The sequence below is a fragment of the Corythoichthys intestinalis genome, chromosome 11 (assembly GCF_030265065.1).
Source record: "Corythoichthys intestinalis isolate RoL2023-P3 chromosome 11, ASM3026506v1, whole genome shotgun sequence".
Lineage (NCBI taxonomy): Eukaryota > Metazoa > Chordata > Actinopteri > Syngnathiformes > Syngnathidae > Corythoichthys > Corythoichthys intestinalis.
This window is the reverse complement of record NC_080405.1, coordinates 24,019,402-24,044,444: the sequence shown is the minus strand read 5'-3', so window position 1 is coordinate 24,044,444 and position 25,043 is coordinate 24,019,402. Positions and strand designations below refer to the sequence as shown.

Sequence of the window (25,043 nt, the reverse complement as noted above, 5' to 3'; positions counted from 1 at the left end):
GTTTTCCCAAATTGCACTGATTGTAGGATAAAGTACATAGTTAGCATGAGTCGTCACTGCGCGTGAAAATACTACTGTCTATAATGAACCAGTGATTTTCCAAGTGTGGTACGAGTACCACCGCAGTTGTACTTGGGCTCTCTCTAATGGTACCCCAAAGAATCACTGAATTGAGTACAATCAAATTGTTAAGGGTGTAACGGTACATGTATTGAACCGTTTCGGTACGTGGTGCTCGGTTCAGAACGGAGGCGTACCGAACGAGTTTCTGACATAATATAACGCTCACTTTTGGAGGCTGTGAGTCGATCGGGTTACAGTTTCTTTGTGTAGATTATATTTACTCCGTCTTCTCTACTATAATGAGGACCAACACGGTATGACAGTATAACTCAGAAACGTCAACGGCGCGACAACGTGGCCCCCGCGAGAACGCAGTGAAACGCGGGCGTTAAAGTCAATCAGCCAATGCACACCAGTCGCAGTGCGGCCGCGTGTTAGACGCGTCCCAGAAGCGGCTTTATGAGTCCATCAGATCTCTTGAGTGGTAAATCGGGGCACATATGACTTGTCTTTGTTGATTTACTGCTGTCTTCTCTGCTATAATAATAACCAACATGGCCCCGTGTTCAATACAAAACCCTCCTACCACAACAAAACAAGTAGGAACTAATATTCACATGGGAACTAAAGTTATACAACATAAAATAAACAATATAAATGAATACTACATCACATTTGTAAAATATAAACACATAATAAAATAAATAATAGCTCATTTGAATAAAATAAATTGAAATGAGCTAAAACACTTGCAATTGAATAATAAGAATGATACACAGATCCTGCTTACACAATTAAATTTATCAATTTCTGTGTGGCGCTGTAACTTGAGAAAATCCACCAATAAAGCTTTTGAAAACATTTCATAAGAAAAAAAAAAGATTCATTGAGGCATTTCATTTGTAAAATACATGTTAAAATCTTTGTCATTGGGAATGATTTTCTCTTTAGCACAGGACTTCTTTTTTTTTTTTTTTTCCTTTCAGAAAGAAAGCTGACCAATACGCGGGGTCTGAAAGGCAAATTGTTGTTGAATTATCTTTAAATACCCGCTACTTTTTGAGCAGAATTCTAGCTTTGTATAGGCTAATGTTCCTGTTGTTGAAAGCACAAAGGTGTGTAATAAACAACTAGCACATTTATATTTTGCATTTTGGTTTCTTACTGTACCGAAAATGAACCGAACAGTGACCTCAAAACCGAGGTACGTACCGAACCAAGATTTTTGTGTACCGTTACACCCCTACAAAATGTACAATATTCAAAATAAGACACACAATCAATCATGTTTTAATTACGTTATAGCTGTCTGTATACATGATTTTAAAAATCTAGTACTGTACAGTTATTACTTTTCAAGAACAATACATTACTTTGAAAATAATTCGGTTCAGTTACTTAAAGTTTTAGGTATAGTGAAGACTTGTATCACTGATAAGAATAAAAAGAAAAAGTGCAATTATTTATTGATATAATTGAAAATTCAATCATATATATACTGTTAACCCCCTTTAACATATTTAAGAACTATTTTAATGTTGAAACAATAATAAATATAGCTTTGATAAACACCGACACGCTATATTACTGTATTGTTGATCTCTTCTTGCAAAGCTCTGTTACCTTTGAGGTGGTACTTATTCAAGGGTGTAAAATCACTGTTATACTGCAAACAACAGGTTGATGCACAAATTGTGTTGTGGGATTTCTAATTATTTTTTAAAGTTACGGGTATCCTAACATGTTATATTTCTTAATCTATAAATACATATACAGGTGATACACAGTAAGAAACTGAATTCATTTTGGTGTGGTTCTTCTTCAGCCAATTGTTGTTTCCTTGGCCAAATTTGTTGTTGTCATACTTCTGTCTGAGGAGGTTTTCTTGTATAATAATTTTTATCATATTGAATATTTGATCTTGCATGTGGGCCTCTCGAAACAATTCCGGTGTATGTTTTATGATTTCAATTTGAGGATAAGTCCACTTGAACTTGAGTTGAGCTTGAGTTGGATCAATGGTATTCTCCTCAACTATTCAGTCAACCTTTTTAGCTTTGGTAATGTTTTTTGCCTGTATTTGCCTTTGGTGGACACAAGTGCATATACCACAATTCCATCAATTTCAAAACGAGCACCTTCATTTTAATTTGCATTGTTTTAAGAATAGAGGACTGTAGTTGTGATTATGCATTAGTGCTTCTTTGAGACGTGTTTTTAAGTCCCAATAATATGCAGTTGCAAAGTGCTCAGACCACTCATTACCAGAGTTAGTGGCATTCATATTGAATATTTTGTATATCAGAAATTGATTATGTATCATTATTATTATTTATTGTTTTGTTAAGTATAGGCCGGAATCAATACTTGTATTACATTTTATTCAAAGGTGAGTAGAGTCGCCAAAATTTTACTCAAGTAAGCGCAGCATTACTTCAAAATAATTTTACTCAGGTAAAAGTAAAAGTAGTTGTCCAAAAAATGTATTCTCAAGTACAAGTAAAAAGTATATAGTGAAAAGAAGACACTAAGCCAAAGAAATACGGAAAAAAAAAAAAAAAAAACATTCTGACGAGAGAAAAAAAAATACATCGAGGAAACATTATTCGTCCAAAGAGCATGATTGCCCTCTGGTGGAGAAAATTGTTCCCTGTTTGAATAGTCAAGAGTTCCTTCATAATTATTGTTTTGAAATTTAAAGGATCATATCTCCGGTTTTCTTTGGTCAATCGGTGTCAAATAAAAACTGGGAGAGAGTTTAAATCCGCGCTTACAGGCTGTCGTAAAGATAGAATGGCAAACTTGTGTTCCATTGGTATAATGGAGTCATGTGATTGTTGTTGTGATGTCTAATTGGTGAAATCGGTAGAGCTACTCTTAGCATCGCTGGCTAAAAAAATAATAAATCTAATACATGTGTAAACAAAAGAGGAAAAATGTAACAACTCTTGTGTCACCCAAAGTAGCGGAGTAAGAGTAGCGTTTTTCCTTCACAAATATACTCGTATAACGTATAGCTTTGTAAAACTACTCTTAGAGGTACATTTTTCTCAAAAAGTTACTCAAGTAAATGTAACGGAGTACATGTAACGCGTTACTACCCACCTCTGATTTTACTTTTACTCAAAATGTATTTGCTTGTCCCAAACAATAAGCAGTGAGCTTCTTTTGTCCCCAGCTTTATCTCTGTCCATAGTGCTTAAGGACATCTGCCATTCTTTTTGCACGAACTATATGAAGAAATCAGTGGTCATCAATGATTTGATCACCTTTACGTCCACATTACATTCATACAAATGGTATAAGTTTAGCACCAAAAAAATACTTTGATCGGGGGGAAATATATTGTTTTTGTCATTCAGGTTAATTTTCAATGTGGTTATTATTTAATAGGGCACATTTTAAAGCTGTGTCTCTCCCAGTGGTGAACATTGTCATCCACTGGACAAATTTCACATATTCTCCTCTAAGGGGCGCTATGAGCTGATAAATGGAGTGTCCGTGCTGTGCAATGTAGCGCAGCTTTTTTTCTCTGTCACTGCCATTTGGAATGAGAGCTTCGCGTGAACAACATTGTTGTTTTATTAACGCCGATCGGGTCTTGATGCGCCAGGTTTATTCTTATAATTTCGATTGATCCACTTCACTGGACTATTTTACATTTTATTCATGGCGTTCATTAATCTAAATCCAAACCGAGGAGGAATATGGCGACGTGCGGCCTGCCTTTTTTCTTTGTGGTGTTTTTTTCTAAACGCAACGGATGCACAAATCCGTTACTCAATCCCCGAGGAGATGAAAAAAGGCTCGCTCGTCGGAAATGTGGCACAAGATCTGGGTTTGGATATAAAAAGACTCCGATCTGGGCGGGCCCGTATAGTGACGGGGGAAAACGTCCAGTACACCGAGCTGAAAGCGGACAAAGGGCTGCTGGTTGTCAATGAGAGGATAGACCGAGAACAGCTGTGTGGAGACGTGACGCCGTGCAGCTTCACCTTTGAAATATTATTGGAAAATCCCATGGAATTGCATCCTGTGACCATCGAAGTATTGGACGTCAATGACAACGCTCCCATATTTGAAAGTAGACATGTAGAATTTGAAATAAGCGAGTCTGCTGCTCTTGGCTCCCGTTTTGTTGTGGATGCTGCATATGATGCTGATGTGGGTACAAACGGTGTACAAAGCTACATTTTGACACCTGGTGATAATTTTGTTTTAAAACAACACGTCAGTCCTGTAGGAAGTAAATATACAGAAATGGTGCTTCAGAAAGCATTAGACAGAGAGGAACAGCCGCGACTCTCGTTAAAATTAGTGGCTGTGGATGGAGGAAATCCACAAAAATCGGGTACAGTAAATATTGAAATTGACATTCAAGATAATAATGATAATGCTCCAGTCTTTAATCAAACTTCATACAAAGCAAAAGTGACTGAAAATGCACCAAAAGGCACTCATGTTTTGACTGTTAATGCTAGTGACGCAGACAGTGGCTCAAATGCTCATGTAACATACTCGTTTTCAAAATCGAAGGCAGGAATAACACATTTGTTTCATATAGATGAAATAACAGGATGTATATCTGTTGCAAAACAGATTGATTATGAAAAATATAAAACAATAGAGTTCATGGTTGAAGCCAAAGATCAAGGTGCATTGACAGATTCTACCAAAGTGGAAATAGAAGTACTGGATTTGAATGATAATGTCCCAGTTATTAACGTTATGTCCTTCACTATGTCTGTGTCAGAGGACTCCCCTGCTGGTACCACTATTGGTATCATTAATGTAAAAGACTTGGATTCTGGTGAAAATGGTCATGTTAGTTGTGTAATTAATGGTCACGCTCCATTTAGGATTAAAACCAATTTGAGAAATTATTTTGCATTGATGACTGATGCTGTCTTAGACCGTGAAAGTGTGTCAGAATATAACATCACAGTTGTTGCATCTGATTCCGGCTCTCCTTCCCTTTCCACAAAAAAGACTTTTATTTTGAAAATTGCAGACGTAAATGACAATGCTCCCGTCTTTCCCGCCAGCTTCTATCGTGCAAACATTGAAGAAAACAACTCTCCAGGTGTTTCTGTGCTCAGAGTGAGTGCCAAAGATACGGATGAAAATCAGAACGCTCGTGTCTCTTATATGTTGGAGCAGGGTGAAATGGGAGGAAGTCCAATTAGTGAATTTGTGTCGGTAAATGCAGAAAGTGGAGTTATTAGCGCAGTTCGATCATTTGATTATGAGCAAATCAAAGAAGTAATATTTACCGTCCGAGCTCAGGACGGAGGCTCCCCTCCTCTGAGCAGCAACGTAAGCGTGACCATCCTGATCCAGGACTCCAACGATAACGGCCCGCAAGTCCTGTACCCGGTCCAAGTGGGTGGGTCAGTGCTTGCCGAAATGGTGCCTCGTTCGGCAGACGTGGGCTATCTCGTGACTAAAGTGGTGGCTGTGGATGTGGACTCTGGACAGAACGCTTGGCTTTCGTATAAAGTGCAGAAAGCCACAGACAGGGCGCTTTTTGAAGTTGGCCTCCACAATGGAGAAATAAGAACTGCCCGCCAAGTGACTGATAAAGATGCTGTCAAACAAAGACTGAGTGTTGTAGTTGAGGACAACGGGCAGCCTTCTCGTTCCGCTACAGTCATTGTTAATGTGGCAGTGGCAGACAACTTCCCTGAAGTTCTGTCGGAGTTCACTGACTTTAGCATACATGGCAAGGAGTACAACGACAAGCTGACTTTTTACTTAATCTTGGCTTTGGCGGTGGTCTCCTTCCTCTTCATCACTTGTTTGCTGCTTATCATATCAGTCAAAGTGTACAGGTGGAGACAGTCTCGCATATTGTACCACTCCAACATGCCCGTCATTCCATATTATCCGCCACAGTACTCGGATACTTTGAGGACGGGGACTCTCCCACATGTGTACAATTACGAAGTGTGCAGGACCACTGACTCCAGAAAAAGTGACATGAAAAATATGCAAGCCATGAGTCAAAGTTTAGTCAGCGTGGATGGAGCTGATGCAGAACCACCACATCAGAACAAGCAGATGTCAGGAAACTTTTCACAGATGTCAACTTTGGTAAGTCAAATATTCAATCATCTGTGTGTATAACCTGCACCTTCTTAACATGACTCACAATACAGTAATACACAAACTTGAACATGGCAATTTGATAGAAGTAAAATTGAGCAGTTATTGACCAAAGCTTCGAACATACTTAATTTATTTACAAAAATACTGACATTTTAAAGGTATGTGTTTTTTTTCATTGTTTGTTCATCAAGGAACTTGTGAATAAAACTGAATCATGACATTTAAAACTGTTAAAAGGAGGATAACAACTACAATGTTATAGGAAAATTATTAAAATGGAAAAGTGGTAAAAATAAAAATAACTGATAACGTAAAAATACGTAAAAATAACTGATATTTAGTTAAGCCCTTTTTCTTAGTAGCAAAATCATGAGCAGCATACACTATTGTGAAAATAGCCTTTTGAGTTAAAAAGTATTTTCAAAACAACTGTCGCAAGAAAAGGGTAATGGTTTTTGTGTTGTGTTGTGTTTGTGTTACTTTAATCTTCTAAACCTTTTTCATCAGGAAGACAGAAATTCAAAAACTTTTCAGTATATTAACATGGAATAATAAAATGCACCATGTTCACCAATAACTGAATGATTAACATTTCTGTAATTCAGCATTCCGTATTTTGAGCTGCACTTTCGCTGTCCATGGTGCTGGAAATGATAATAAGAACCCCTGAAAACCCAATGTCATTCATTGTTACGGCGAAGACCTTTAAAAATCAACATTTATGAACGTGCTGATAAATATGCTGTGTTTTGATATATATATATATAATAATTCTAATAGTTTCCATTTATATGATATTGGGGGGGGGGGGGAATCATGTAAATTAAATTATTATCATACATTTTAAATAGTATAACAGTTAACATATCCCGTTTTTCTATGCTGTCACTAGCAAAAGTTATAATTTCCATTATATTGTATTGAAGAAAAAATTATATTGACATGGTTTTACGGCGTCTGTTCATAATTTTATGCAATAGAAAACTATACTGTACTTCAATATTGTATGTCTAGTCTGCTTAGCCGTGCTCGTTCTTACACATTTTCGACTCTAAGAGACGCTGTTGGCCTGGATATGAATTTCTGTATACTGTCGTCATGCAGTGCTCTTTATCGACGGGGAGATACTTTTTTGTCTTTTGTTGGCTGAGAGGGCACGAGAAAGAACAACGGCGTGCTTGGTGTTGACTGACAAAAGTGGAATTTTCCACCAGAACACAGATTATTTACAGGACATTTAGAATATCACTCTATAGTTATTTTTTTCGTCATGGATAAACGCGGACCTCTCCCTTTCTCATGCGTGTCATCATGGAGGTTGTTTTATGGATGGCGACGAAAAATTGGCACGCTCATGTTTTTGCTTCCTTTTTTAACTACGGTAGGTGGTCAGATTCGCTATTCTATTCCAGAGGAAATGAAGAAAGGCTCGTTGATTGGGAATATAGCTCAAGATCTGGGTTTGGACGTAAAGAGAATTATTTCTGGACGAGCCCGCATCGTGACGGGAGGAAACATCCACTACACGGAGCTGAGGGCAGACAAAGGGCTTCTGGTCGTCAATGACCGAATAGATCGAGAGCAGCTATGTGGAGATGTGACGCCATGTAGCTTCAGCTTTGAGATCATTTTAGAAAACCCGTTAGAACTGCATAGAATAATTGTTGAGGTTTTGGATATAAATGATCATGCGCCGATATTTCCAAATAATGATAAAGCCCTCGTATTTGAAATAAGTGAATCGGCTTTAGTAGGTGGGCGCTTTCCTCTGCAGAGCGCAGAAGATCAAGACGTAGAGAAAAACGCATTACAGAATTACATTCTGTCACCAAACGACAATTTTATACTCAATCAGCATGCAAATCCAGATGGCAGTAAATATGTTGAAATGGTGCTTCAAAAGCCTTTAGACAGAGAGACACGTCCCCATTTGTCTTTAAAATTAATTGCAGTTGATGGAGGAACACCACAGAGATCTGGTACCATAAATCTAAATATAAATGTATTAGATGTAAATGACAATGAACCCATATTTAACCAGTCAGTGTATAAAGCTAATGTTATGGAAAACACAGTGAAAGGGACCAGTATAATTACAGTATATGCAACAGATGCTGACAGTGGTTCAAATGGAGTCATCACTTACAGTTTGTCTAAAATGAAAGGAAGTGCAGCAGATATATTTAATATTGATGAACACACAGGCACAATTTATGTCGCTGGACAAATAGATTATGAGAAAAGCAAAAAATATGAAGTAAGGGTGGAAGCAAAAGATCAAGGTGGACTGACTGGAACCAGTAAAGTTATATTTGATGTTATTGATGTAAATGACAATGCTCCAATAATTTCCATTATGTCATTTTCAAGTCCTTTGTCAGAGGATTCTCCTCCTGGTACAACGATTGCAATACTGAACATAAAAGATGAAGATTCTGACAGAAATGGACAAATTAAATGTTCTATTGATGGGAAAAATCCTTTTAAATTAGAAATGTCTTTAACAAACTATTACAATTTGATTTCAGATCAACATTTTGATAGAGAATATGTTTCTGAATATAACATAACTATTACAGCCACAGATTTAGGAACGCCTGCTCTTTCTAGCACAACAAAGTTGCATCTTAGAATATCAGACGTAAATGACAATGCACCATTGTTTGATAAAAATATTTACTCGGCTTACCTCGTAGAGAATAATTCTCCTGGTGTTTCCATATTTGCTGTCACTGCTCGAGATGCTGATTGGTATCAAAATGCCAGAATATCTTATCTTTTAGAAGACAAACAGTTAAATGGCAGTCCAGTTTCTACATTTGTTTCTTTAAATTCTGAAACAGGCATTCTCAGTGCAGTTCGATCATTCGATTACGAGCAAATGAAACAACTGGACTTGGTGGTCCGCGCTCAGGATGGAGGCTCCCCTCCTCTGAGCAGCAATGTAAGCGTGTCCATCCTGATCCAGGATGCCAACGACAACGGACCTCAGGTGCTCTACCCGGTCCAGACAGGCAGCTCGGTCCTGGCCGAAATAGTGCCACGTTCAGCAGACGTGGGCTATCTGGTGACCAAAGTGGTCGCTGTGGACGTGGACTCTGGACAGAACGCCTGGCTCTCATACAAAGTGCACAAAGCTTCAGACAGGGCGTTGTTTGAAGTGGGCCTCCACAATGGAGAAATAAGAACCGTCCGCCAAGTGACTGATAAAGATGCTGTCAAACAAAGACTGACTGTTGTAGTGGAGGACAACGGGCAGCCCTCTCGTTCAGCTACAGTCATTGTTAATGTGGCTGTGGCAGACAGCTTCCCTGAAGTGCTGTCAGAGTTCACTGACTTTAGCATGCACGACAAAGAATACAATGATAAGCTGACCTTTTACCTCGTCTTGGCTTTGGCTGTGGTGTCCTTCCTCTTCATTACCTGCTTGCTACTCATCATATCAGTCAAAGTGTACAGGTGGAGACAGTCTCGCATCCTGTACCACTCCAACCTACCTGTCATTCCGTATTATCCGCCACGGTACTCAGATACTTTGGGGACAGGGACTCTCCCTCATGTCTACAATTATGAGGTGTGCAGGACCACTGATTCAAGGAAAATTGACTGTACATTGGACAGGGCTGCAAGTCACAATGTTCTGGGTATGGTCCCAAGTTCTACAGGGACAATCCAGAAGGTATACAGAGAGAAAAACATCCTGGATGAACCTGACTCACCTTTAGAGGTTAGTTAAACAACATTTTAATGTCTTGTCTTAATTATTCATTTTGTTGAGCGATTTGTTGTAACATTTCTACACAGATTGGATTTGCTCATTGTGATACATACAGAACATGAAGCTGAAGTAAAGTGAAGTTTAGCTTCAGCACCTTGGAGAGCATATCATTTTAAGTGGTAGCTCCCAAGGGCCTCTTCTAAAAGAAAATTTAATCACTTATATGTCTCTGTTTTGGTGCTGTTCTTAAATGGCGAAAAAAAAAAAAAAAAAAACATCATCACTTACTAGCTGCATCAAAAATTCTAACAAAAAACTGTAAGCTTAGTTAAAATGGTGCTCCATTAGACAAGGAACAACAGTAGGAGGATCTCTCACCAAGTAATTTAGCAAGTGTGTTACAGTATGTCAGTCGCGTATATCACAGTGTCTTCTTTTGCATTACTCTGAAGTGGCTTACAAGTTTTAAAAATGTTGGTGACATTTGACACTCATTCAAATTTCACTGTCATACTAATTGTTTGAATGTATTTTATTTATAGTACTGCATGTGTTTTTCACAAGTTGGACATGTGGTTAGTACATTTGCCTAGCCAGGGAAGTGGATTCAAATCTTAGAAAATCTCTTAACAGGTTTTTTCTGACTGGTCTTGTCTCCCCCTACATTCAAAACTTATTAGGTTCACTAAAAGTTGTGCTATCCTGTTGGTCTAAATGTGAGTGTGGATGGTTGTTTGTCTATGTGGTGTGCTATTAATTGGTGAAGAGTCCAGGGTGTAATGGACATTTTGCTGGGATAGGTCTCCTACATACCAGCAAAACCTAATGAATGGTTCAGAAACAATGAACAAATGGGCCGTAAGACTCATATTCTATATAAAGTGGCATTGCTTTCGTTTGTTGACAAAGAAAAATGTCACTCACGTTGTAGATGAGTTTTTGTTGTTTTGTGGACATTGAAGATTTTTTCCATTTTTTTCTTTCTTTCTTTGTAGAGAAAAGCAAACGTCATTAACTTGTAAAAAGCTTGGTCCAACAAATATTGCTTATCAATATGTTTGAAAGGAACCAATATGAATTTGATATTTGAATCTAAGCCCCCCTCCCCCCCCATCATCAATGATAAAGCTATTACTACGCAGGGTTGTCATTCAATTACATTAAAATTATCCCATTAGTTTGGATAAAAGTTTTCCATGCTTCCTTACTTTGATTTCCTTACTTGAATTTAAAATATTACTCGTAAAAACACTAGTTTATTGGGTGACAGTGGCTTAATGGAAGTAATATAACCTTTTACCAACGTTGCAGATTTAAATCCACTCTCTTTTATACTCATATGTAATCCGTAAATCCAATATGTGACACAATGGTAACTTTAAAGTTACCATTTAAAGTTTTAAAGTGTGTACATTGGACATCTGTGTTCTTATGTCATACCAGCAGTCAATCAGAGCTTGGAAGAATAGTTATATGAAGTATTCTGTAAAATTTCAGTGATTTGTGAAAACTTGTCAATCACTTTTTGATTGTGACACACAAATCACGGTGTTGTATTGTGCCTTGCGCTGGATGTAAAACTTATCTATTTGGTCATGTTTGTTGTGTTTTGGAAGTAGAGCTGTCTTGATCCAGCCTGCAGTGCTGCAATATGGACTCTTAGGGACGCTGTAGACTAGAAAGTGGATGAGTGGGGCAGCAGGATTGGAGCCAGCGCCTGCCATGTTACGTCGGCATAACAGAAGAGAGAACACGACGGGAGAAGAACGGATAATTCGACAATCAAGTCAAATTTATACTATTTTTTTTACCTAATGATGATTAATTTCGATTAAGGCTGGATTATAGTCGACATTTACCTGCGTGGAGTATATTTTTATTGGAATATAAGTAGAGTGGAGCTCCGCTGGGGAGAATTGGACAGAACAATGAATGGGCAAGTACTGATGTTTGTCTCTCTCATCGCCCTCGACGCAGTGTACGGCCAAGCCAGCTATTCTATACCAGAGGAAATGAGCAGAGGATCTTTAGTGGGCAATATAGCAAAAGATTTAGGTTTAGAAATACAGCGTTTGGTTTCTGGTAAGGCTAAGATCTATTCCAGGAACAATGAAGAATATATCGAGTTGAACCGAGAGAAAGGAGTCCTCCTCGTTAAAGAGAGGATCGACAGAGAGGCTCTTTGCGCACACAACGCGCTTTGTGCGCTGCATTTAGAAATTATTTTGGAGAATCCAATCGAATTTTACAGTGTCACTGTGCAGATAACAGACATTAATGACAATGCGCCAAGCTTTGAAAAAAATGAGATGAAATTTAAAATAAGTGAGTCAGCAGCCAATGGAGCGAAATTTGTTTTGGAAAGGGCAGTAGATCTTGATGTTGGAATTAACGACCTTCAAAATTATATATTAAAACCAACGGATCATTTTGCCCTAAAATTGCAAAATAACGCAGATGGAAATAAAAATGTGGAAATGGTTTTACAAAAGCCTTTAGACCGAGAAAAGGAGGAGCAAATGTCTCTTGTGTTAACAGCTGTAGATGGGGGAGAGCCGCGCATGTCAGGAACGATGTTGATTCTTATTACAGTGTTAGATGCTAATGATAATGCCCCCATTTTTACACAATCCACATACAAAGCTACTGTTACTGAGAATTCACCTTTAGGAACAAATGTGGCCACTGTTTCTGCCTCTGATGCAGATGGAGATTTAAACTCTAAAATATCGTATTCAATCACAAATACACTAGACAATGTCAGAAATATATTTGTTGTAAATAAAGAAAATGGTCAGGTTTCATTAATTGGAAATATAGATTTTGAAAAGTCAAAACATTTTCAAATCAATTTACTCGCAAGTGACGATGGGGGTCTCACAGATTCTTGTAAATTGATTATAGATGTCCAAGATATAAATGACAACAAACCTGAAATAAACATAATGTCCAAAACAAATACAATACCTGAGGACGTAAAAGTAAACACTGTTGTTACTGTAATAAATATAGAAGATTTGGATTCAGGAGAAAATGGAATTGTGGAATGCTTTATTAGTGAAAATATACCATTCATTTTGAAAAGCTCAAAAAATAATTTCTATAGTTTAGTAACAGATAGTGAATTAGACAGAGAGAAGTCCGGCCAGTATAATATCACAGTGCTGTGTTCTGATGAAGGTGTGCCCTCTCTCTCCAGCAGTGTCACTCTCACTTTACACATCTCAGATGTAAATGACAATGCGCCTATCTTTGAGAGGAGCTCATATGAGGCTAACATTGTTGAAAACAATACACCAGGGATATCTATCTGCACAGTAAAAGCCAGTGACGCTGATTGGAACCAGAACGCTCGTGTTTCTTATATCCTTGAGGACTCCTCTGTGAACGGAGTTCCAGTCTCCTCATACGTGTCCGTTACTGCAGAGAGTGGAATCATCCACGCAGTTCGTTCTTTTGACTACGAACAACTCAAAGAATTCCACTTCCGGGTCAGAGCTCAGGATGGAGGCTCCCCTCCTCTGAGCAGCAACATGAGTGTGGTAATCGTGATCCAGGACGCCAACGACAATGGCCCTCAGGTCCTCTACCCTGTTCAGACAAGTGGCTCTGTGCTGGCGGAAATGGTGCCTCGTTCGGCAGATGTGGGCTATCTAGTTACTAAAGTGGTGGCTGTGGATGTGGACTCTGGACAGAACGCCTGGCTCTCGTATAAAGTGCAGAGAGCCACAGACAGGGCGCTGTTTGAAGTGGGCCTCCACAATGGTGAAGTGAGAACTGTCCGCCAAGTGACAGATAAAGATGCAGTAAAACAAAGACTGACTGTTGTCGTGGAGGACAACGGGCAGCCCTCTCGTTCAGCCACAGTCATTGTTAATGTGGCAGTGGCGGACAGCTTCCCTGAAGTGCTGTCAGAGTTCACGGACTTTAACTTGCATGACAAGGAATACAACGACAAGCTGACTTTTTACTTAGTCTTGGCTTTGGCTGTGGTCTCGTTCCTCTTCATCACCTGCTTGTTGCTTATCATTTCAGTCAAAGTTTACAGATGGAGACAGTCTCGCATTCTTTACCACTCCAACCTACCCGTCATTCCGTATTATCCGCCACGTTATTCGGATACTTTAGGGACGGGAACGCTCCCGCATGTGTACAATTATGAAGTGTGCAGGACCACTGACTCCAGGAAAAGTGACTGTAAATTGGATAGAACTGCTAGTCACAATTTGCTGGTGATGGACCCTACCCTGACGAGGACCATGCCGATGAGACAAAGTGAAAAGAATATTCTGGATGAGCCTGATTCTCCCATAGAGGTTAGTTTTAACATTTTGATTTTGTATTCTCTGATTTGGTTTTGGAATTGTTTTGATCAATTCCTTCGTAATTTTTCATTCACCATTCACGTAGTTGTAAAGGCAAACCCACAAGTTTTTCATTTACTTGAGTTTGCTCGTTGAGGAACATGCAATTGTTGAGTTTCAGTACCATGGAGAGCATATTATTTAGTTGTAGCCGTAAAAGACCAGGAGAGTAGTTTGAGGCCTTGTTCTAAAACTAGCTCATTTGTGAAACAGCTTAGGTCTAGTGGCAATTTCTCAAAGGCAGTCATTCTATTACCTCCTTTATGCACAAGTATAAGTAAAAATGTTGAGGTTTTCTTTTATTTTACTTTGATTTTTTTCACTGATTAACATTCATGTAGTTTAAGTATAGGGCTTTTAGATTCATGCTTTTCTAGACTGGTAAATTTGTTTAAGTCAACTTTGCTTCGTCATTTTTCACTCTGTTGACTGCTAAACTATGACCTCATGTCAGCTTTATATTCGGTTGTGTTTCATACAATCAAGCAATTGACATTTTATTTCAAACATCTTAATTTTGCATATAGTGATGTTTGTTTTTTATGACATCTACACAGACAGTAGGCTAAATCTTAGTTTTGTCTCTATATATGAATTATTTATTGTTCCTTCTGCACTTTCCAAATCCTCCTTAGGATAACTAAAGATCTTGTGTAGATTTGAGTTTATGGATGTTTGTCTATGTGACCTTTGACTGATTGGCAACCAGTCAATGGTGTAACCATCCGGTCGCCCATGGTCAGTGTGTCTTGAGCTACAAACCTGCAAATGTAAGAAGGACAATCCTCTCCCCATCACATGTTTTAAGAATGTCTAAACTCTTGACGATTAATGTGAAAGATAACTAATAACATTCCCCTGTATCATATCCTTAAAAGTAAACACTGTTACACAACAGGGAAGATTGGGCGAAAAAAAGTTTACGTTGTTTCAAGGCAACTTGTATGGACTTGACATTTTAATTCAATTACCCCCAACATTGTGCAAAATAAAATTGCAAATAAACATGATTATCACTGTCATTGCAAAGTAATCCCATTGTCTAAAAAAATGATTAAAATTCTTTGTTCCTTACTTGTATGAATATGTGATTAGATAATAATGTTTGGGAATTTTCAAAATATTTTAAATGTCCTCCAATCTATTAATGCTTAATAAATAGCAAATGTTTCTTTGAGTTTCAGAGGAACTTGGCTAATTTGTAGTTGAAATTCCAATAATCAATATAAAAAGGACTATTGCTTATTTCTTAAAATTACACACAGTATAAGAAACCACTGAGTTGTTGTTAAATGGAACTAATTCCATGCTGCCTTTGTGAACTGTTAATGTGTGACTAGTATGTGTTAGGCATGTTTGTGTACTGTCGCTGAGGATTTGGTTTGCTGACTGAATTAGAGTTGTGAACCCACAATATGTTGTGTTGTGGCAGCATAGAATAATATTTCTCAATTTCACATCGTCAATTGATTTACTAACTCATTTTTATCTGGGTTGCGTGCGGTATTGTTCTGGCGTTTGTAATACTGTGGAAATAAGAGTTGATATGTTCCATCCTGCAGTGTTGCAAAATGGACTCATAGGGACGCTGTTGACCAGAAGGTTGATGATTGGGAGCAGGATTGGAGAATATAGGCTCCCGTGGTACGGAGGCAGAACACAGAGAGAACAAGACGGGAGGAGCACGGATCATTCGACGTGTTTGTCAAATAGAAAACACATTTTGACCTAATTATTATGTACTTCGATTAGGAATGGATTAATTTTGATATTTGACAGGAAAGAGATTTTTTCATTGGGATACAAGCAGCGTGAAGCTCCGGAGAGGAGAATTGGACAGAACAATGAATGGGCAAGTACTGATGTTTGTCTCTCTCTTCGCCCTCGATGCAGTATACTGCCAAGCCAGCTATTCCATAAGAGAGGAAATGAGCAGAGGATCTTTAGTGGGCAACATAGCACAGGATTTAGGTTTAGAAGTACGACGATTAATTTCAGGAAAAGCAAAGATCTATTCCAGGAACAATGAGGACTATATTGAGCTCAACCGGGAGAAAGGAATCCTCCTCGTAAAGGAGAGGATCGACAGAGAGGCTCTTTGCGCACACGACGCGCTTTGTGCGCTGCATTTAGAAATTATTTTAGAGAATCCAATGGAATTTTACAGCGTCACTGTGGAGATTACAGACATTAATGATAATGCGCCAAGCTTTGAAAAAAATGAGATGAAATTTAAAATAAGCGAGTCTGCAAACGTAGGGGCAAAATTTCTTTTAGAAAGGGCGGTAGATCTTGATGTTGGAATTAACAACCTTCAAAATTATGAGTTAAAACCAACAGATAATTTTGCTCTTAAGATGCAAAATAATGCAGATGGAAATAAAAATGTGGAGATGGTTTTACAAAAGCCTTTAGACCGAGAAAAAGAGGAGCAGATGTCTCTTGTGTTAACTGCCGTAGATGGTGGAGAGCCCCGGATGTCAGGAACAATCCTGATTCTTATTACAGTCTTAGATGTGAATGATAATTCCCCTGTTTTTACACAACCCGTATACAAAACCACTGTTGCAGAGAATTCACCTCTAGGAACAGTTGTGGGCACTGTTTCTGCTTCTGATGCAGATGGTGATTCGAATTCTAAAATATCATATTCAATAACCAACACTCGTGACAACATTAGAAATATATTTGTCGTAGATAAAGAAAAAGGTCAGGTCTCGTTAATTGGAAACATAGATTTTGAAAAGTCAAGACAATTTCAACTTCATTTACTTGCAAGTGATGAGGGCGGTCTCACAGATTCATGTAAGGTAATTGTAGATATAGAAGATGTAAACGATAACAAGCCAATAATTAACATTATGTCCAAATCAAATGTGGTATCAGAGGATGCTGAAATGAATACGGCTGTTACAATGATCAATACAGAAGATCTAGATTCAGGAGAAAATGGAAACGTGAATTGTTTCATAAATGAAAATATTCCATTTGTTTTGAAAATCTCAAAAGATAAATTCTATACACTAGTAACAGATGGCGAATTAGACAGAGAGAAATCAGGCGAGTATAATATCACAGTGACTTGTTCTGATGAGGGCGTGCCCTCCCTCTCCAGCAGTGTCACTCTCAATTTACACATTTCAGATGTGAATGACAACAAGCCTGTCTTTGACAGAAGCTCTTATGTTGCCTCAATTGTAGAAAACAACTCACCAGGTGTCTCTATATGCACTGTGAAAGCCAGTGACACTGACTGGAACCAGAATGCTCGCGTTTCTTACATCCTGGAGGATTCCTCTGTCAACGGAGGGCCAGTCTCCTCGTACGTGTCAGTTAGTGCTGAAAGTGGAGTCATTCATGCAGTTCGCTCGTTTGACTACGAGCAACTCAAAGAGTTCCACTTCCACGTCAAAGCTCAGGATGGAGGCTCCCCTCCTCTGAGCAGCAATGTGAGTGTGGCCATCAAGATTCAGGACACCAATGACAACGGGCCACAGGTCCTCTATCCTGTCCAGACAAGCAGCTCGGTGCTGGCTGAAATGGTCCCTCGTTCGGCAGACGTGGGCTACCTTGTGACTAAAGTGGTGGCTGTAGACGTGGACTCTGGACAGAATGCCTGGCTATCGTATAAAGTGCACAAGACCACAGACAGGGCGCTGTTTGAAGTGGGCCTCCACAATGGAGAAATAAGAACTATCCGGCAAGTGACTGATAAAGATGCTGTCAAACAAAGACTGACTGTTGTCGTGGAGGACAGCGGGCAGCCCTCTCGCTCAGCCACAGTCATTGTTAATGTGGCAGTGGCGGACAGCTTCCCTGAAGTGCTGTTAGAGTTCACCGACTTTAACTTGCATGACAAGGAATACAACGACAAGCTGACTTTTTACTTGGTCTTGGCTTTGGCTGTGGTCTCCTTCCTCTTCATCACCTCCTTGTTGCTTATCATTTCTGTCAAAGTGTACAGATGGAGACAGTCTCGCATCCTGTACCACTCCAACCTGCCCGTCATTCCGTATTATCCGCCACGTTATTCGGATACTTTAGGGACAGGGACGCTCCCGCACGTGTACAATTATGAAGTGTGCAGGACCACTGACTCCAGGAAAAGTGACTGTAAATTGGACAGAACTGCTAGTCACAATTTGCTGGTGATAGACCCTACCCTGACAAGGACCATGCCGATAAGACAAAGTGAAAAGAATATTCTGGATGAGCCTGATTCTCCTTTAGAGGTTAGTTTCATTATATTGATTCTGTTTTCCCCGTCTGTGTCTCATTTTTTTTTTTTTTTTTTTTTTTTTTTTAAATCAATTCCTTTATATTACATACACCAATTCCGGATTTTCAAGGGCAAACCACATTGCTTTTCATTTACTTAAGTTTGCTCACTCAACAACATGTTATTGTTGAGCTTCAGCACCATGGAGAGCATATTATTTCAAACAGTTGTAGCTCCAAAAGATCAACAGAGTAGCTTGAGGCCTTGTTCTGAAACTAGTTGATTTGTGAAATGTCTTAGGTTTAGTAACACTCTCTAATAGCCAATCATTCTATAACCTCCTTTCTGCACAAGTATTCAAATGTTGACATTTTCTTTTAATTTACTTGAATTTGTTAACTCAAAAACATTCATACAGCTGAAGTAATGTTTATATCCAGCACCCTTGAGTGCTGGCTTTTAGATTCATGTTTTTCAAGACTCTTAAAACTGTCGAAGTCAACTTTACCTCGTCATTTTCCATTTTGATGACTGCTAAGCTATGACCTAATGTCATGTTCATAATAGCTGGAGTTCAATAGAATCTGTCTTAATGTTTGCTAAAAAAAAAAAGTGGCATAATTGAAATCAAACGTCTTATTTTTTCACACTGATGTTTGTTTGTTATGATTGCATCTCCATAGTCAGTAGACTGAATCATAGTTTTGTCTCTATATATGAATTATTTACTGTTTCCCCTGCACTTTCCTTCCATGTTCCAAAAACATCATTCTTAGGATAAATTGGCTGTGTTGGATATGGTATAAATTTGCGTGCATATGCGTTTTTGGCTTTGTGACTTTGACTGATTGGCAAATCAGTCTGTGGTGTAACCATCCTCTCGCCCATGTGTTTGGCTACAACTACCTCCAAAGTAATATGGACAATCATTCAAAGAAAAGAAAATTGATCGCTTGATGGAAGTGTCTTTTGTCTTCTAAGTTGTGTTCTTACTCGATTTAGAATTATATTGTAAATGTCTTTTTCATGCTTTGGACCTTTGGTCTAGTTTGTCATTCTCTTCTCGTCAATGATTCAATGATTGTTTATGTTTAGACACATTTTATTTAGCCATTAATATATTGTCCTCTAAGCTTTTTTAGATTTTGGAGGGGGCGTCCTCGTTCATCTCAACAGTGAAATTTGTCATCTGTCGTTAAATTTGGAGATGTACTTTATATGTAGCACGATAAAAAAATGCTTCCTAAGAAACTGCTTTACTGCTCAGGAGCCTCTGCAATCATGTCAGATAATGCAAAACTTTTGATCAGATAAGAAAATACACTCTATATTATTCTGGGGACTGGGGCGTAATCTGCCCGTAAGGCTGAGATATTCAGAGAATTTACAAGTCATCCTTTTGTTTTGAAGATACTAAAGCAAAAAGGCAATCTTTTTTTTCTCCTTTTTTTCCCCCCTTGATGATTGATTGGTAGATTGGGATCGACATGATTTGTAGATTGTTGTAGATGCACTATATGAAGCGCTATAAAAACTACTTTATAAGAGACTGCTTAACAAATTTGAATGCTCAGGTGCCACTATCATGATGTCAAATAATGTCCAATATGTGCAAGACTTTTAATCATATAAGAAAAGCACCTATACTGGGAGTGGGGGGTAATCTGCCGATATGGTTGAGCTATTCAGTGAATTTAAAAGTGATCCTTTTGTGTGGAATATATATTATATAAACTTCTCTACACTTCCCTGTATCTTCTCCTTAAAAGCAAATACTGTAACACCACACTGAAGAAAGGTTGAAAATTGTTCTTTACATTGTTTCAAAAGAACTTGCATGGATGCAATATTTATTAATGCAATAACCCCCATCATGCCAAATAAAATTGTAAATAAACATGACTATCACTCAGTCATTGCAAACTATTCCCATTGTTCCAAAAATGGATCAAAAAATACATTAAAATCTTTTTTTGTTGTTGTTGTTGTTGTTCTTTACTTTTATAAGATTGTGATTAGATAATAAGGTTTGAGGCATTTGTGCCATGAGATGCATTCCTTACTATAGTGTAAATTTTTACCTTAAATAGCTTGCTGATGTAAATTCCCTTTCATTAATATTCACACTATTTTTAAATGACCGCCTATCCGTTATTGCTTAAGTAATAGCACATATTGAGAGCAAATATTTGAGTTTCAAATGAACTTGGCCAATTTATAGTTGAAATTTGAGTAATCAATATAAAAAGGAATTTTTTCCACATAGTAAAAATAATTCCTGAAAATAAAATTATAAAAAAAGAAAATAATAATAATAATCCCCTGAAATGTGTCAAAAGAGCTGCACAATTGTTGCAGCAGGAAAAAGAAACCACTGAGTTTTTGTTAAATGGGACTGTTTACATGCAACATTTGTATTCTGTTCATATGTGACTTTAGGATGTCTTTGGCTTGTTTGTGTGCTGTCGCTGCAGAATTGGTTTGCTGACTGTATAACAGTTGTGATTGTCGTCTTGTGGCAGCATAGAATAATATCCCTCAATTTCGTATAATCGATTTAGTAACATTAATTTCTATTTGGGTTACATGCAGTATTATTGTGGCGTTTGTAATGTTGCATGTTCAATCCTGCAGTGTTGCAAAATGGACTCTTAGGGACGCTGTTGACTAGAAGGTTGATAGGGAGGCGGATTGGAGGATAGGCACCCATGTTACGTCGACAGAACACAGAGAGAACAAGACGGGAGGAGCACGGATCATTCGACGTGCTTGTCAAAAAAAAAAAAAAAAACACATTTTGACCTAATTGTTCTCTGTTTCGATGAGGAGTGGATTATTTTTCATATTTGACAGAAAAGATCATTTTTCATTGGAATAAAGCAGCGTGGAGCTCCGCAGAGGAGCCTTGGAAAGAACAATGAATGGGCAAGTACTGATGTTTGTCTCTCTCTTCGTCCTCGACGCAGTGTACGGCCAAGCCAGCTATTCTATACCAGAGGAAATGAGCAGAGGATCTTCAGTGGGCAACATAGCACATGATTTGGGGTTAGAAATACGACGATTAATTTCAGGCAAAGCAAAGATCTATTCTGGGAACAATGAGGACTATATCGAGCTGAACCGAGAGAAGGGAGTCCTCCTCGTTAAAGAGAGGATCGACAGAGAGGCTCTTTGCGCACATAACGCGCTTTGTGCGCTGCATTTAGAAATTATTTTGGAGAATCCAATGGAATTTTACAGCGTCACTGTGCATATAACAGACATTAATGATAATGCGCCAAGCTTTGACAAAAATGAGTTGAAGTTTAAATTAAGTGAATTGGCAAACGTAGGAGCAAAATATGTTTTAGAAAGGGCATTAGATCTTGATGTTGGAATTAACGGCCTTCAAAATTATGTATTAAAACCAACGGATCATTTTGCTCTAAAATTGCAAAATAACGCAGATGGAAATGAAAATGTGGAAATGATTTTACAAAAGCCTTTAGACCGAGAAAAGGAGGAGCAGATGTCTCTTGTGTTAACTGCTGTTGATGGAGGAGAGCCGCGGATGTCAGGAACAATCCTGATTCTTATTACAGTGTTAGACGCTAATGATAATGCCCCTGTTTTTACACAACCAATCTACAAAGCCACTGTTGCTGAGAATTCACCTGTAGGAACGGTTGTAGTCACTGTTTCTGCTTCTGATGCAGATGGCGATTTAAATTCCAAAATATCATATTCAATCACCAACACTCGTGACAACATTAGAAATATATTTGTTGTGGATAAGGAAAAAGGTCTGGTTTCATTAATTGGAAACATAGATTTTGAAAAATCAAGACAATTTCAAATTAATCTACTTGCAAGTGATGAGGGCGGTCTCACAGATTCTTGTAAGGTAATTATAGATGTAGAAGATGTAAATGACAACAAGCCAATAATCAAAATCATGTCCAAATCAAATGTGGTATCAGAGGATGCTGAAATGAATACGGCTGTTACAATGATCAATACAGAAGATTTAGATTCAGGAGAAAATGGAAACGTGAATTGTTTCATGAATGAAAATATTCCATTTGTTTTGAAAAGCTCAAAAAATAACTTCTATACATTGGTGACAGATGGTGAATTAGACCGAGAGAAGTCAGGCGAGTATAATATCACTGTGACTTGTTCCGATGAGGGCGTGCCCTCCCTCTCCAGCAGTGTCACTCTCAATTTACACATTTCAGATGTGAATGACAACGCGCCTGTTTTTGACAGAAGGTTTTATGAGGCCTCAGTTGTAGAAAACAACACACCCGGTCTCTCTATATGCACTGTGAAAGCAAGTGATGCTGACTGGAACCAGAATGCTCGTGTTTCTTACATCCTGGAGGATTGTTCTGTCAACGGAGTGCCAGTATCCTCATACGTCTCCGTCAATGCTGAGAGTGGAGTCATTCACACAATCCGTTCTTTTGACTTTGAGCAACTCAAAGAGTTCCACTTCCATGTTAAAGCTCAGGATGGAGGCTCACCTCATCTGAGCAGCAACGTGAGTGTGGCCATCCACATCCAGGACGCCAATGACAATGGGCCTCAGGTCCTCTATCCTGTCCAGACAGGTGGTTCAGTATTGGCTGAAATTGTCCCTCATTCGGCAGACGTTGGCTACCTTGTGACTAAAGTGGTGGCTGTGGACGTGGACTCTGGACAGAATGCCTGGCTCTCATACAAAGTGCACAAGGCCACAGACAGGGCGCTGTTTGAAGTGGGCCTCCACAATGGAGAAATAAGAACCATCCGCCAAGTGACTGATAAAGATGCTGTCAAACAAAGACTGACTGTTGTCGTGGAGGACAACGGGCAGCCCTCTCGTTCAGCTACTGTCATTGTTAACGTGGTGGTGGCGGACAGCTTCCCTGAAGTGCTGTCAGAGTTCACTGACTTTAACTTGCATGACAAGGAATACAACGACAAGCTGACTTTTTACTTGGTCTTGGCTTTGGCTGTTGTCTCCTTCCTCTTCATCACCTGCTTACTGCTTATCATTTCAGTCAAAGTGTACAGATGGAGACAGTCTCGCATCCTGTACCACTCAAACCTGCCCGTCATTCCGTATTATCCGCCACGCTACTCAGATACTTTGGGGACAGGGACTCTCCCGCATGTTTATAACTACGAGGTGTGCAGGACCACTGACTCCAGGAAAAGTGACTGTAAATTGGACAGAGATGTTAGTCACAATTTGTTGGTGATGGACCCTACCCTGGCAAGGACCATGCCGGTGAGACAAAGTGAAAAGAATATTCTGGATGAGCCTGACTCTCCTTTAGAGGTTAGTTTTAACATTTTGATTTTGTATTCCCTCTCTTGCTTTGGTAATTGTTTTAATCAAATGGTACATCATATTATATTCACATCACATATTTCCAAAGGCAAAACAAATAGTTTTTCATGTACTTGATTGAGTTTGCTAGCTGAGGAACATGCATTTGTTTAGCTTCAGTACCATGGAGAGCATATTATTTAGACCAGTTATAGCTTCAAAAGACAAACATAGTAGCTTGAGGCCTTGTTTTAAAACCAGCTCATTGGTGAAATGTCTTAGATTTAGTAGCAGTTTCTCAAAGCCAATCATTCAATTACCTCCTTTATGTAAAAGTATTCAAATATTGACGTTTTCTTCTAATTTACTTGAATTTGTTAACTGATGTTTGTATCCAGCACCCTAGAGAGCTGGCTTTCAGATTCATGCCATTCATCCAGCACCCAAGAGAGCTGGCCTTCAGATTCATGCTATTCTAGACTGTTAAAACTGTTGAAGTCAACTTTACATCGTCATTTTTCATTTTGATGACTGCTAAGCTATGACCTAATGTCTTGTTCATATCAGCTTGAGCTCAATAGAATCTGACTCATTTTTTTTTTTATCAAAAATTGGCACAACTGAAATGAAACATCTTATTTTTTCACATTGATGTTTGTTTGTAATGATGGCATCTCCACAGTGGGTAGACTGAATCTTAATTTTGTCGCTTTGTTATTACTAATATACTTTCATGTTCCAAAAACATCCTTCTTAGGATTGCTAAAGCTATAGTGTAAATTTGTGTGCGTATGGGTTTTTGTGTTTGTGACCATTGACTGATTGGCAACCAGTCCATGGTGTAATAATCCTCTTGCCCATGGTCAGCATGTGTTTGGCTACAGCTACCTATAAATGTAATATGGACAATCATTACAGAAAAAAAAAAAAAAAATTCCGCCTTATGAAAGTGTCTTACTGTCTCCTACTTTGTGGTCTTGCTTGATTGCGTTTTACATGCATGACATTTGGACAAGTTTTGTCATTTTGTTCTCTGCAAGGATTCAAATATTGTTTTATGTTTAGACACATTTTATATCGTCATTAATATATTGTCCTTTGAGATTTTTTAGATTTTGGAGGGGGCGTCCTCATTTATCTCAACATTGTAATTTGTCATCTGTCGATAAGGTTGGAGATGTACTGTTTATGTAGCGCTATAAAAAGTGCTTCCTCAGAAACTGCTTAACATATATGAATACTCAGGTGCCTCTGCAATCATGTCAGATAATATAA

The 25,043-nt window shown here is 38.5% G+C and overlaps 1 protein-coding gene across 21 annotated transcripts in view; it reads left to right on the top strand.

Moving 5' to 3' along the window:
* Positions 1-25,043, top strand: part of LOC130923821 (protocadherin gamma-C5-like) — a 313,176-nt gene that overhangs the window by 166,399 nt on the left and 121,734 nt on the right. The window contains exon 1 of one of the 21 annotated variants that reach the window (XM_057849840.1): positions 16-6,156. The exons of 19 other annotated variants lie outside the window; for them this stretch is intronic. In XM_057849840.1, coding sequence (XP_057705823.1) covers positions 3,733-6,156 — 2,424 coding nt within the window. In that variant the 5' untranslated portion in view covers positions 16-3,732. Of the gene's footprint in view, positions 1-15; positions 6,157-14,214; positions 18,486-25,043 lie in introns of those variants that run through there. One more of the 21 variants, XM_057849858.1, reaches the window with a different exon arrangement.